This window comes from Nerophis lumbriciformis, linkage group LG28 (genome assembly GCF_033978685.3).
Source record: "Nerophis lumbriciformis linkage group LG28, RoL_Nlum_v2.1, whole genome shotgun sequence".
In the NCBI taxonomy this organism is placed as follows: Eukaryota; Metazoa; Chordata; class Actinopteri; order Syngnathiformes; family Syngnathidae; genus Nerophis; species Nerophis lumbriciformis.
Window position 1 is genome coordinate 1003972 of NC_084575.2, and position 15531 is coordinate 1019502.

The following is a 15531-nucleotide window of genomic DNA, read 5'->3' on the forward strand; positions in this document are numbered from 1 at the left end:
ACAATTTGTTATATAAAAAGCAGTTAAAAAATTAAAAACAGTTAAAAAAGTTAAAAACAGTTTAAATCTCATGCTGGGTTAAAAGCCAGTGAATAAAAATGGGTTTTAAGAAGGTTCTTAAAGGCCTACTGAAAGCCACTACTACCAGTCTGATAGTTTATATATCAATGATGAAATCTTAACATTGCAACACATGCCAATACGGCCGGGTTAATTTATAAAGTGCAATTTTAAATTTCCCGGGAAACTTCCGGTTGAAAACGTCTAGGTATGATGACGTTTGCGCGTGACGTCACGATTTGAAGGGGAAGTATTTGGATACCATTGTATCCAATACAAACAGCTCTGTTTTCATCGGAAAATTCCACAGTATTCTGGACATCTGTGTTGGTGAATCTTTTGCAATTTGTTCAATGAACAATGGAGACTGCAAAGAAGAAAGCTGTAGGTGGGATCGTGTATTAGCGGTTGGCTACAGCAACACAACCAGGAGGACTTTGACTTGGATAGCAGACGCGCTACCGTGACTACAGCTTTGGCTTCCAAACATTTGATCGCTTGCCCGTACGTGCGTGTCGCTATGTGCATGTCACGTATGTAACTTTGGGGAAATATATGTTTCTTGCAGACTCTGATGGCGGCCGGGGTGTCGTCGAAAGCTACAACGCTGTCCGCCGCACCGCTGTCCTCACCTGTCTGGGTTGACTTCCTCCGTCTCCGGGCCGCCGACCGCATCGATGATCGGGTGAAGTCCTTCGTCGCGCCGTCGATCGCTGGAACGCAGGTGAGCACGGGTGTTGATGAGCAGATGAGGGTTGGCGTAGGTGGAGAGCTAATGTTTTTAGCATAGCTCTGTCGAGGTCCCGTAGCTAAGTTAGCTTCAATGGCGTCGTTAGCAACAGCATTGCTAGGCTTCATCAGGCGGTACAGCATTAACCGTGTGGTTACAGGTCCAGAGTTTGGTAGTATTGTTGATATTCTGTCTATCCTTCCAGTCAGGGGCTTATTTCTTCTGTTTCTATCTGCAGTTAAGCACGATGCTATCACGTTAGCTCCGTAGCTAAAGTGCTTCGCCGATGTATTGTCGTGGAGATAAAAGTCACTGTGAATGTCCATTTCGCGTTCTCGACTCTCATTTTCAAGAGGATATAGTATCCCAGGTGGTTTAAAATACAAATCCGTGATCCTCAATAGAAAAAGGAGAGCGTGTGGAATCCAATGAGCCCTTGTACCTAAGTAACGGTCAGAGCGAAATAAGATGCGTCCTGCACTGCACTCTAATCCTTCACTCTCACTTTCCTCATCCACGAATCTTTCATCAATGGGGAAATGTGAGGAGCCTTTCAACCTGTGACGTCACGCTACTTCCGGTACAGGAAAGGCTTTTTTTTATCAGCGACCAAAAGTTGCGAACTTTATCGTCGATGTTCTCTACTAAATCCTTTCAGCAAAAATATGGCAATATTACAAAATGATCAAGTATGACACATAAAATGGATCTGCTATCCCCGTTTAAATAAGAAAATGTCATTTCAGTAGGCCTTTAATTTCACATACTGATATGCTAAAGGTTTTAAGTGTTGTACGTGCGTACCAGTGACGTGCGGTGAGGTTGATGGCTGATGAGGCACTGACTTCATCACAGTCAGATTTACAAACATATGAACCCTAAAGAGTATCTTATTCACCATTTGATTGGCAGCAGTTAACGGGTTACGTTTAAAAGCTCATCAATCAATCAATCAATCAATCTTTATTTATATAGCCCTAAATCACAAGTGTCTCAAAGGGCTGCACAAGCCACAACGACATCCTCGGTACAAAGCCCACATACGGGCAAGGAAAAACTCACCCCAGTGGGACGTCGATGTGAATGACTATGAGAAACCTTGGAGAGGACCGCATATGTGGGTAACCCCCCCCCCTCTAGGGGAGACCGAAAGCAATGGATGTCGAGTGGGTCTGACATAATATTGTGAGAGTCCAGTCCATAGTGGATCCAACATAATAGTAAGAGTCCAGTCCATAGTGGGGCCAGCAGGACACCATCCCGAGCGGAGACGGGTCAGCAGCGTAGAGATGTTCCCAGCCGATGCACAGGCGAGCGGTCCACCCCGGGTCCCGACTCTGGACAGCCAGCACTTCATCCATGGCCACCGGACCTGTGCCCCCCCCCCCTCAAGGAAAAGGGGAGCAGAGGAGAAAAGAAAAGAAACGGCAGATCAACTGGTCCAACAGGGGGGCTATTTAAAGGCTAGAGTATACAAATGAGTTTTAAGATGGGACTTAAATGCTTCTACTGAGGTAGCATCTCTAACTGTTACCGGGAGGGCATTCCATAGTACTGGAGCCCGAATAGAAAACGCTCTATAGCCCGCAGACTTTTTTTGGGCTCTGGGAATCACTAATAAGCCGGAGTTCTTTGAACGCAGATTTCTTGCCGGGACATATGGTACAATGCAATCGACAAGATAGGACGGAGCTAGACCGTGTAGTATTTTATACGTAAGTAGTAAAACCTTAAATACCAGCATTCTTCCCTGCTTGGCACTCAGCATCAAGGGTTGGAATTGGGGGTTAAATCACCAAAAATGATTCCCGGGCGCAGCGCCGCTGCTGCCCACTGCTCCCCTCACCTCCCAGGGGGTGAGCAAGGGGATGGGTCAAATGCAGAGGACAAATTTCACCACACCTAGTGTGTGTGTGACAATCATTGGTACTTTAACTTAACTTTAACTTTACACATACAAACTGTAGCACACAAAAAAGCACATTTAATAAAAAAAAAACGTTATTATGGTCTTACCTTTACTTATAAATGAAGTCCATGCGCAGCTCCTTTTGAACAAAAGCATCGATAACTTGTTTATAGAAGTCTTCCTTATCTTTCTTCAGTTTTAAGTCTCTCTGTCTCGATGGAGATCTTCCTTTAAGTATTACCTCCTGCTTCCATTGAAAGTCTAGTTTAGAAAACTGTTTTATTTTAGATATCGTATTTCCTTGAATTGCTGCAGGGGCGGTAATTAATTTAAAACCTCTTCTCACTCCGGCGCTTACCAAAGGCATGCGGTAAATTTAGGCCTGCGCTTATACATTTTAGTGTGATGTAAGGATATATATATATATATAGAGAGAGAAAGAGGTTTATTTGAAATAGGGACGGATACAAAAACTTAGCCATCTGAAACAGTTATCCAATGTATGCATCATTGTGTTTGTAGCCAAAGCTAATTTACAACACTTGTCCCCAACAACAACAACAACACAGATCCAACATCATGAAAAGCACATTTATTAAAAAAAAACGTTATTATGGTCTTACCTTTACTTATAAATGAAGTCCATGCGCAGTTCCTTTTGAACAAAAGCATCGATAACTTGTTTATAGAAGTCTTCCTTATCTTTCTTCAGTTTTAAAAGTCTCTCTGTCTCGATGGAGATCTTCCTTTAAGTATTACCTCCTGCTTCCATTGAAAGTCTAGTTTAGAAAACTGTTTTATTTTAGATACCGTATTTCCTTGAATTGCCGCCGGGGCGGTAATTAATTTAAAACCTCTTCTCACTCCGGCGCTTACCAAAGGCATGCGGTAAATTTAGGCCTGCGCTTATACATTTTAGTGTGATGTAAGGATATATATATATATATAGAGAGAGAAAGAGGTTTATTTGAAATAGGGACGGATACAAAAACTTAGCCATCTGAAACAGTTATCCAATGTATGCATCATTGTGTTTGTAGCCAAAGCTAATTTACAACACTTGTCCCCAACAACAACAACAACACAGATCCAACATCATGAAAAGCACATTTATTAAAAAAAAACGTTATTATGGTCTTACCTTTACTTATAAATGAAGTCCATGCGCAGTTCCTTTTGAACAAAAGCATCGATAACTTGTTTATAGAAGTCTTCCTTATCTTTCTTCAGTTTTAAAAGTCTCTCTGTCTCGATGGAGATCTTCCTTTAAGTATTACCTCCTGCTTCCATTGAAAGTCTAGTTTAGAAAACTGTTTTATTTTAGATACCGTATTTCCTTGAATTGCCGCCGGGGCGGTAATTAATTTAAAACCTCTTCTCACTCCGGCGCTTACCAAAGGCATGCGGTAAATGTAGGCCTGCGCTTATAAATTTGAGTGTGATGTAAGGATATATATATATATATATATATATATATATATATATATATATATATATATATATATATATATATATATATTTATAGAGGTTTATTTGACATAGGGACGGATACCAAAACATAGCCATCTGAAACAGTTATCCAATGTATGCATCATTGTGTTTGTAGCCAAAGCTAATTTACAACACTTGTCCCCAACAACAACAACAACAACAACACAGATCCAACATCATGAAAAGCACATTTAATAAAAAAAACGTTATTATGGTCTTACCTTTACTTATAAATGAAGTCCATGCGCAGTTCCTTTTGAACAAAAGCATCGATGACTTGTCTATAGAAGTCTTCCTTATCTTTCTTCAGTTTTAAAAGTCTCTCTGTCTCGATGGAGATCTTCCTTTAAGAATTACCTCCTGCGTCCATTGAAAGTCTAGTTTAGAAAACTGTTTTATTTTAGATATGTAATCCTCCATGTTAATAGTCCAGGCAAGAGGAAAAAATAAATGATCGCTGCTAACTGTTGCTGCTTGTTGTCACTTCTTCTGCCACCCGAGTAATCACAAGAATGATCTCTGGGATCACTAGCGCCCTCTACCACCAGGAGGCGGGATTACTGCGAGCCTCACACAGTGCGTCTTTTGCAGCCGTTTTATGATTGCTCAGCACAAGAAATACGTTACACACATACAGTTGTTGACAAAATACACTGTACATTATATACCTCAGCTAACTAAACTATGGAAATGTATAATATAGTTCATATAGCAATACGGTCTCACTGCACAGCAGGCCAGCAGTTAGCCGAGTCATTGCGCAATCCATGGTGAGGCTCAACTGGCTGCTGATCACCGCAAGTCTCTTCTCAGTATTTGAACGGCAAATGTGAAAATTCAACGATTTTGAATAAAAATAATCTAAAACTGGTGAAGTTAAATGGAAAATAACTTTATAGTATAATAACTGGATACATATAACAATTTAATTTTTTTTTTCTTCTTTTGACATTTTTTTTCTTTCCATGATGGCACGTGAGGCCCCGCCTCACCTGCCTCCCCTGACTGCACGTCACTGGTGCGTACAAATGTTTTAAATTACACAGCAAAAGTGTGTAAAATATTTAGATGTGATGGGTGTTGATTAGTGTGTAAAATGAAGTGATGACATCACTCTGAGGGCGGTGCTGATGAATGCACACACAGCTGGCTGAGTTCACCTTTACTCCATCTAGGGATCTATTTCCTCTTTTCCTTGTCCGTCAACGCGCGCATTTCCTTGACGTAGAACAAGTTGCTTGAAAAAAAGGTAAGAAGTAAAAGTATTTCATTGATTGGAAAGAGGAAACAGGTGACATAATAAGCCAAGCCTAAACTCAACAATCACTCATTGTACTTAAAACTTGTACAGCTTCTTAAAGTCATATGTTATCGTCTACTGGGGTGTAAAATGATTCATTAGTCATTAAAGCAAAATGTTCATCTGCTTACTAAGTTAGCTAGCTAACTAGCAGGGTGATTAATTAGTATGCTAGCTAGCTAAGATGCAACATGCTAAACATGCTGAAAAGCCAACAAGTAGTAAACTACAGTCCTTTTAAGAGCTCATGTATAAATGTATAATGTATAGCTCTTGTGTATTTCAATGTCATGTATGAGCCAAATAATAAGTGAAGTAACATTTCATCTAAAAAAGAGTATTTTGGAATGTCACAACCTTGTTGTATTGTTAGTTGGGAGGTTAGGGGGTAACCTGACTCTGTAGTTGGGAGGTTAGGGGGTAACCTGACTCTGTAGTTGGGAGGTTAGGGGGTAACCTGACTCTGTAGTTGGGAGGTTAGGTGGTAACCTGACTCTGTAGTTGGGAGATTAGGGGGTAACCTGACTCTGTAGTTGGGAGGTTAGGGGGTAACCTGACTCTGTAGTTGGGAGGTTAGGTGGTAACCTGACTCTGTAGTTGGGAGATTAGGGGGTAACCTGACTCTGTAGTTGGGAGGTTAGGGGGTAACCTGACTCTGTAGTTGGGAGGTTAGGGGGTAACCTGACTCTGTAGTTGGGAGGTTAGGGGTAACCTGACTCTGTAGTTGGGAGGTTAGGGGGTAACCTGACTCTGTAGTTGGGAGGTTAGGGGTAACCTGACTCTGTAGTTGGGAGGTTAGGGGTAACCTGACTCTGTAGTTGGGAGGTTAGGGGGTAACCTGACTCTGTAGTTGGGAGTTTAGAGAGTAACCTGACTCTGTAGTTGGGAGGGTAGGGGATAACCTGACTCTGTAGTTGGGAGGTTAGGTGGTAACCTGACTCTGTAGTTGGGAGATTAGGGGGTAACCTGACTCTGTAGTTGGGAGGTTAGGGGGTGACCTGACTCTGTAGTTGGGAGGTTAGGGGGTAACCTGACTCTGTAGTTGGGAGGTTAGGGGGTAACCTGACTCTGTAGTTGGGAGGTTAGGGGTAACCTGACTCTGTAGTTGGGAGGTTAGGTGGTAACCTGACTCTGTAGTTGGGAGATTAGGGGGTAACCTGACTCTGTAGTTGGGAGGTTAGGGGGTAACCTGACTCTGTAGTTGGGAGGTTAGGGGGTAACCTGACTCTGTAGTTGGGAGGTTAGGGGTAACCTGACTCTGTAGTTGGGAGGTTAGGGGGTAACCTGACTCTGTAGTTGGGAGTTTAGAGAGTAACCTGACTCTGTAGTTGGGAGGGTAGGGGGTAACCTGACTCTGTAGTTCGCTGAGCTCCACACAAGGATGTGGGACTTCTCAATAGGAGTTGTATTGCAGAAGGCGGGGCCTTGTAAAAACAATCCTTGTATGTGATTGGATAAAGCATTTATCTTGAATGAGGTGCTACTTCAAGCACTCACATGAAAATCAAGCTGTGACGCTGATGAGAGCCATGCTGGCAAATACAAAACAGAACAGCCGACATATTGGGTAGCGACACAGCAAAAAGTTTGTCATGATCCGTGGCCCGGATCATGTTTTGTTATGTTCTGTTAGTTTTGAACTCCCACAGTTCCTGTTTGTGCACCACTGGGTTTGTTTTAGTTTCCATGGGGATTAATTGGGTTCACCTGCCTCTGGTTAGTGGTCGGCACGCTCAGCTGCTGTTAACCACTAATCAGAGAGCTATTTATTCACCTTGCTTGCCACACTCAGTCTGGCTTCATTGTTTGCTTCTTGCCACAGTTATGTGAGTATTCCTTATCTCTAGTCTATGCCAAGTGTTAGCTTTAGCGTCCAGTGCGATCGCCACGTTTTTTCCTCTGGCTTGTTTTCCGTTTTTGGTACTTGTTTGATTTCGAAATCATGTTCCTACCTGCACGTCTTGTTCGGAGTGGTCCGTCTGCATCCCGGGGGAACAAACCCCGCAGTAAGATGCGACCCAATCGTGACAAAGTTCTCTGTTCATCTTTTAAAGAATGAATATTGGATAGATGTGACAAAACAGCTGCAATAGCAGAATCCATGTCAGCACACGACTCCTCGCTGCATGCCACCATTGTTTCAATCAAACAGTCGCTTCGGCGCTACGTCAAATCTGTGAAATCCCGCCCGGCGATCCTGATTGGTTCATTATTTGTTGCTATCTGGAAGGAGATAGCAACAAATCATTGCCCTGGAGCCCAGATCCTTGTGTGGAGCTCAGCCAACTACAAGGATCTGGCCAGAGTCAGGTTAGTTGGGGGGTTGCATGAATTCAAATAAAATGTATAGCACAATGTTTTCATAATTGTTTTCCCTAGAAATGGTCTAATTTAGTTTTGCCACAGTGCTGGGCTTAGGGAAATATAACCTTTTCAGAATTGTACTTTCTCTCCAAGGTGTGGTTTCATGAGGCCATTATGTTGGTGAAGGTGAAACATGAGAAAAGCAAGAAGTACATCAGATCACAGCCAGCTTTCACCTTTTTGGAATTCATCAATGAAGGTGAGTAATCATCTATTGGAACAACAATTATAGCTGCCTTTGCAAAAGAACACAAACACAAGAAATGATCATGAACTATTTAACTAACATTTTTCTGTGTAGTTAATTGAAATGTTAGTCATGTGATGTTCACTAATGATTGTGATTAATTGACTTGTGGCAGTACAGCTTTCTTTTGTTCGATGTCAAATAAACATACAAGGGAGTCACTGAAAATATTCTTGTTAACAACAATGCCAAAATAATGCCGTCAGAACATATAAATAAGAAAAACAGAACTTACAATTAGTCTGACATCAAATAAAAGAAAAACACATTGATTTCACATACATTATCAGAAAGAATCATACCTCATTGGCCTCACAAACTCCGAGGGAATAAAGTTTATTTTCAAGCCGAGACTCCATTAACCTCTTACATCGAATGCTTGCTGTCTCATGCTGCTTCCCTTTTTCCGTCACATATTAATTGTCCCCCCAACAATGTGACCAAACCGGAACAAAAAATATGTTCCCCTCCAATTGACATGGGTTTTGTAACAGAAATAAAGTTAACATATACTTGCATGAATTAACTAAAGGAAACACATTTTTAATCACATTATATGTAAATATGACCTTATATTTATACATTGTATTTATTTACCCTAACCAACTATGAAATGATATAACATATATACAATGTGCTTCTGTCAGCAGCTACACTTTTCCTAACTAAGAGTTTCCCGCTTGTCTCCAACCCTTCCCCCATGCATTCCTGAGCTAAGATAAAAAGTGACACTCTCCTGTAAACAGACGGCCTTTGTCTTTTCAGGCCTCCAATAAATACTAAAAAAAAAGGTATTCTCTGAGCATTTCTTATTAAATAGATTATTACATTGTAAAACAACAGACACTTTACTTTTGCTTGTCCTTATGTCCCTGCAAGATGATGTTATGTTTTGGACGCATGGCTGCAATGGTTGTGATCTCTCGGATGCAGAATTTTACACCAGTAAAACCAGCAAAGCAGTAATTATAGTCTGCACATTATGTTAATGTTGAATGATATTTATCTGATTTAAAGTCAAATACAGTTTATATACTTGTCTGTCTATCTGTGTTGGCCCTGTGATGAGGTGGCGGCTTGTCCAGGGTGTACCCCACCTTCCGCCCGAATGCAGCTGAGATAGGCTCCAGCACCCCCCGCGACCCCGAAAGGGACACGCCGTAGATAAATGGATGGATGGATCATTTGTTGCCGTGCTTTTTTGTGGAGACACCATGAAAACATACATTTATTACGAATCGTTCATGACTTGCCCATCACTATGACTCATTGGCCCCGCCCCTAAGTGACGCATGCGTGGAGGATATGCGCTTCGCAGCAAAGTCTTCCTTTACTCCACACACGCTTCTAAGCCTCGCTACTAACTACACTTTATTCATCCTCCGTGTCAGGATAAACTCCACTCGTCTCTGTCAACTTTGGACATTATTAGGCCCGCATAGTTTGCTACTTGTTTTAGCGCGTTAGTTAGCTTAGCTTGCTAGTTGTTTTAGCGCGTTAGTTAGCTTAGCGTGCTAGTCAGCTTAGCTTGTTAGCTGCTAACAAAGAGACGCGGATTTGATCAACACATCGCTTAGTTAAGATCAAGTGTGAGTGTAAAGTGTTGTGATTGTGTGAAAATGTGTGAAAGAACGATAGCAGAGTACAAAGAGGAACTTTCTCGGACAAAAGAAGAAAACAAAAGACTACGTCAACTACTGGACGCTGTTTTCGAGAAACCTCAAGTTGTGTTACACAGAACAGGTTTGTTTACTTCTTACTCTCACATGTTTACTAACTTTATATTTCATTATTAACATGAACATGACTTGTTAGATTAATTGTGATTAATAGGTGTAGTCAGACACATGATTGTTATTGTGTTATTAATGTGATTATCAGACAGCAGTCATTTCCATTAGATAATGTTCAAATATAGGTGATTTGGCACACTTATAATAAAATAGCAAAAATATTGTTGTTTTTCATCAGATATGTACTAGTATTGTATATGTGGATGGGGGCCCTGCTTTGGAAATAATGTGTACCCCTTTCAGAGATCACATTTAGTTCCACTTCAAACATTCACATGATCCACAATGAGATGAGATGGTAAAACGTGAACAGTTCTGGAACTTTCTAACTCGGGGAAAAAAACGGGATCTCGTTGGAAGCGCGATGTATTGGTTATAACAAAATGGTGTCTGCCATTGTAGTTTACAATGTCACTACGTCAGTAGTTGTCAAACTTTTTTCACCAAGTACCACCTCAGAAAATACTTGGATCTCCAAGTACCACCATCATGAACAGCATTAAAATACAGTAGCATAGTAGGCCTTAATTATTCATTAAAAACAAGGAAGACACGTTATGTAACAAGTATATTTAATATTTTTAGTTACTCTAACATTACACACAGTTTGAACAGTAACACTGTGTTTGAATGTAGAAAAATAAAACACTGTATTTAAATAATGAAATAATAATTGGCGTACCACTAGGTGATGCCTGCGTACCACAGTTTACATCATATTCACATAAATCATATATCTATTGTCTGCCCTAAATGTCAAAATATTTTTGTTTGTATCCCACCCATACCACCCCCACCCCAAAAAAAGAAAGCAAGAACAAAAAAAACAAAGTAATATCTACAAATACATCGATTAAGTAAACAAAGAACAAAAAATAATAATAATACATTAATAATACATTAATAATAATAATAATCAGATATAAAATAAAATATAAACAGATGCATATATATAAATATATATATATATACATACATATACACATAAAGGGAGTAATCCCTTTTATTCTTTTTTTTTGCAGTACAATCACTAATTCGAAAAATTAAAATCAGGTTTATGGGGCGTGACACAGTTGACACAGTTTTCCCAGTATAAAGTACATTTCTCCAATTCATAATTAATAAAGGCAGTTATCTTCTCCATTTTATATATGTCCATTGTTGTTTCCATCCATTGCTTCAAAGTTGGGCTCTCCTGGGATATTCATTTCCTAGTAATGGTCTTTTTACAAGCCACCAGTAGGATATTCATTAAATGTTTATCTTTCTTCAGCCAGTCCTGAGGTACATGTCCAAAAAACAAAGTTTTACTTTGGAGGGGTATTTCACGTTTGAAAATATCCTGTAGAGCTTGGTGTATCTCTTTCCAATAGTCCTTTATGGTGGAGCAGTCCCACAAAACATGGTAGTGATTTGCATTTGAATTCCCACAATTTCTCCAGCAGGCAGGGGAGTTGTTATCATAGTGACACTTCTGAAAAGGTGTAATAAAAAATCTGATCAAAGTTTTCCAGCCAAACTCCCTCCACTTGGTGAGCTGGTACAAGTCCATTGATATTTCCATTTTTTTGTCCATTCTTCCTCAGATTTAGTTATCCCTCCTTCCTTCTCCCATTTTGTTTTAATATATGAAGTTGAATATGATTTCATATTCAACAGACCCTTATACAAGCATGAAACACTTCTATCAATAATTTCTGAATTGTAGGCTTTTGTAAACAGTTCAATCAAACATATACTCGTCTTTGTGACACTTTTCACCTTCATATTAACAAAAAGCCGCAACTGCAAATATCGATAGAAGTCTTGGTTTTCTTATATATATGTCCTTTTAATAGTTTCAAAACTAAGCATTTTTTATCTTTCATTACACTACATAAAGCTGTTATACCCTTAGCTATCCAGTCCTTAAATCTTGAGTCTAGTTTATTAGGTGTAAACTCTGTATCATAGGCACACCATTTAAGAACTGCAATATCACTCTCGAGTTTGTATTCCTTTATGATCATTTTCCACACTTTAAGGCTCCATTTCACCCATGGGTTATCAATGTTATTTATGTGGGTTTGTAAATTGCTATCTGCCAGAATTGCTTGTATGGGGATGGAGGGCATTTCTTCTTCAATAATTTTCCATTGAGCAATGTATGACGGGTTGCACCAGCATATCACTGCTCTCATCTGGGCTGCAAAATAGTAATATCGGAGGCAAGGTAAACCCCATCCTCCCTTTTGTTTGACCAATTGTAAAGTTTTGAGACAAACTCTTGGCCTTTTACTTTGCCATATATACCTTGATAGCCTTTTGTCCCATTCATTGACTTGGTTTTGGTTAATCTCTATTGGCAGGGTTTGAAATAGGTACAGCAGTCTTGGCAGTACATTCATTTTAATGGAATCAATTCTAGAACTAAGGCTAAAAAAAGGAATTAAGTTCTATCTTGCTATGTCATCTTTTATTTTTTTATATATGGGTAGATAATTGTATTCTGATAATTTTGTTAGATCTTTTGGCAAATTAATGCCCAGGTATTTAAAAGACTCTGTTTGCCATATCAGAGGGTAACTACTTCTGATTCCCCCTGGTGGGTTATAATTATATGAGAGTAGCTGGGTTTTACCTATATTGATTTTATATCCTGATAGTTGACCATACAGTTTAAATGATTGCATTAATTTAGGGAGCGAGTATGTTGGGTGTCCGAGGTAAACCAAAATGTAATCCGCATAGCAGGCCAATTTATACTCTCTTCCTTTAATCATGATTCCCTTAATATCTTCATTGTGTCTAATAGACTGAGCTAATGGCTCTAGATATAATGCAAGGAGTAATGGTGACCATGCACATCCCTGTCTAGAGCCCCTTACTAGGGTAAAACTGTTTGATAAGTATCCATTGACTTTAATCGTAGCAGTAGGATTGTTATATAGTGCCTGTATAGTTTTAATGATTGTATCCTGAAAACCGAATTTACCGTATTTTCCGCACCATAAGGCGCCCTGGGTTATAAGCCGCGCCTTCAATGAACGGCATATTTCAAAACTTTGTCCACCTATAAGCCGCCCCGTGTTGTAAGCCGCATCTAACTGCGCTAAAGGAATGTCAAAAAAACAGTCAGATAGGTCAGTCAAACTTTAATAATATATTAAAACCAGCGTGATGTGGGCGCGCATGGAATCGTATATCAACATGGACAGAGCTGCGTGAAAAAAAGCCACCCGGCCTCTTCGCGTAAACTTAAACTTACCTTAACCACTCGCTCATCTTTTCTTCATCCATCCCTTCGAGTTAGCTTTTATGATGACGCCGGCTGGAAAGGTCTCTTTTGGCAAGGTCTTCCTTTTGAATATCACCATGGGTGGAAGTTTCTGGCCATTAGCATGGCAAGCTAGAACCACAGTGAAGGATGACTTCTCATTCCCTGTGGTGCGAATATTCACCGTACGTGCTCCCGTTGTATCCACAGTGCGGTTCACAGGAATATCAGTTGCTGTGAAATAGTAATCCGTGTGCGGATGGAGAGATTGCGTCTTTTCATGAACCGGATACCTGTCGCTTAGTAGGAGCCATTTTGTGGTCTTTACAGATGTAAACACACAAAGGAAATGAAACGGTAATATCCGCGCGCTTTTTCTTCTTCTACGCGGGCGGGTGGTTGCTTACAGTAGAAGAAGAAGCGCTTCCTGTTCTATGGGGGCGGGTGCTTACCTTGGCGGTTGCTTGCGTAGAAGAAGAAGCGCTTCCTGTTCTACCGGGAAAAAAGATGGCGGCTGTTTACCGAAATTGCGAGACCGAAACTTTATGAAAATGAATCTTAATATTTATCCATACATAAAGCGCACCGGGTTATAAGGCGCACTGTCAGCTTTTGAGAAAATTTGTGGTTTTTAGGTGCGCCTTATAGTGCGGAAAATACGGTATATAAAACTCTGTAAAGAAAATTCCAATTGACCGAATCAAAGGCCTTTTCAGCATCCACACTTATAACAATTGCTTGTATGTTTTTTCTTTGTATATGATCCATAATATGTAGTGTCTTTCTTATATTGTCTTGTGTTTGTCGTTGATGTATAAAACCTGTTTGGTTTATGTATCAATATAGGTAAGAAATCTTCTAATCGTTTGCCCATAATGGAAGTACATAGTTTATAATCTACATTGAGAACCGATATTAGCCTGTAAGATGCACATTCAATTATATCCTTGCCTTCTTTTGGTATAGCTGAGATAATTGCCTCCCTCCAACTAAGTGGCGTTTGTGCCTTTTTTAAGACCCAATTCAGTGTGGGGAGTAAAACAGGTATTAATTATTTTTTAAATTCCTTATACCACTCAGCTGTGTAACCGTCTGATCCTGGCGATTTACTTAATTTAAGCCTACTAATTGCAACTTTTAATTCATGTTCAGTTATATCTGCAGATATTGTTTGGTTTTGTTTTTCATCTAAAATAGGTAAATCCAGAGAGTTCAGGAAGCTGTCAATTTGGGTTATCCTCCTACTGGAGACCTCAGAGTATAAAGTTTTATAAAAATGTTCGAAGGCTTACTGAATTTCATTTGATTTAGTTTTTATCTTTTTTGTTCTTGGATCCCTCATTTTATGAATGGTGTTTTCCGCTATCTTTTTTTTTAGTTTCCAGGCCAGTATTTTCATAGACTTAGAGCCACTTTCATAGTGTCTCTGTTGCAAAAACATTAGATTTTTTTTAATTTCTTGTGTGGCCAAACTGTTCATTTCATTCCTAGTATTTCTTATTTCCCTTAATGTATCCTGTGCCAAATCTAGTTTGTGTTTTCTTTCTAATTCTTTTAGTTGTATTTTTTTAAGTCATTTGATTTTGTATTCTCATTTTTTTTCTTAAATGAAGATATTGCTATAATTTTCCCTCTTAAAACAGCCTTCAGAGTGTCCCATAATATGGGAGGTGAAACCTGTCCTGTGTCATTGAACTCCAAGAAGAGACTAATTTCAGATTTAATTTGTGTCTTAAAGGATAGGTCATTCAGCAGACTTGAGTTTAGTTTCTATGTATTATTTTTTGCCCTCAGATTAAAGTCAATAGATAGGTAAATAGGTGCATGGTCACTTAGATCTATCGTCCCAATTTCGCAGGTACATATTTTATCTTTATCCTTTCCAAATGTTAGAAATAATCTATTCTTGTATGAAGACAGTGCGGAGCAGAGAAATAAGTATAATCCCTTCTTTCTGGGAAAAAGTCTCGCCATATGTCAATTAAGCCTACTTCCTCAAAAAGTGTGTTTATTTTCTTATAAAGGGGTTTCACGTTATGTATTTTTATACTAGATGAGTCCAATTTTGGCTGTAAATATATATTTAAATCCCCACCACAAATCAAAAGACCTTTGGTTTCCGTTACCATTATATTGGTGATTTTTTGGAAGAAATTAATATCACTCACCAAGAAGGTGATTGGGTTCCCATCTATCTTTCCCTTTACTAAAATAAATCTACCCTCCTTATCACCAAATTCCAGTACTTTTTCAAAATGTAGCTTTTTTGAGATGAGAATTTTAACTCCTCTCCTATGTCCTAATTTATATGACGAACAAAACAAATGAGTGAAGCCCATTCTCTTTAGTTTTACATGCTCCTTGTCAGTCAAATGGGTCTC

General features: G+C 39.4%; 1 protein-coding gene across 2 annotated transcripts in view; it reads left to right on the forward strand.

The window, feature by feature from the left end:
- Window positions 1-9447: 9447 nt before the first annotated feature.
- LOC133570515 (uncharacterized) overlaps window positions 9448-15531 on the forward strand; it is a 905074-nt gene continuing 898990 nt past the window's right edge. The window contains exon 1 of one of the 2 annotated variants that reach the window (XR_012051417.1): window positions 9448-9844. Coding sequence is in view for 1 of the 2 variants with exons in the window: in XM_072916637.1 (XP_072772738.1) it covers window positions 9721-9844 (124 nt within the window). In the remaining variant the exon portion in view is untranslated. The remainder of the gene's footprint in view (window positions 9845-15531) is intronic. The other variant, XM_072916637.1, reaches the window with a different exon arrangement.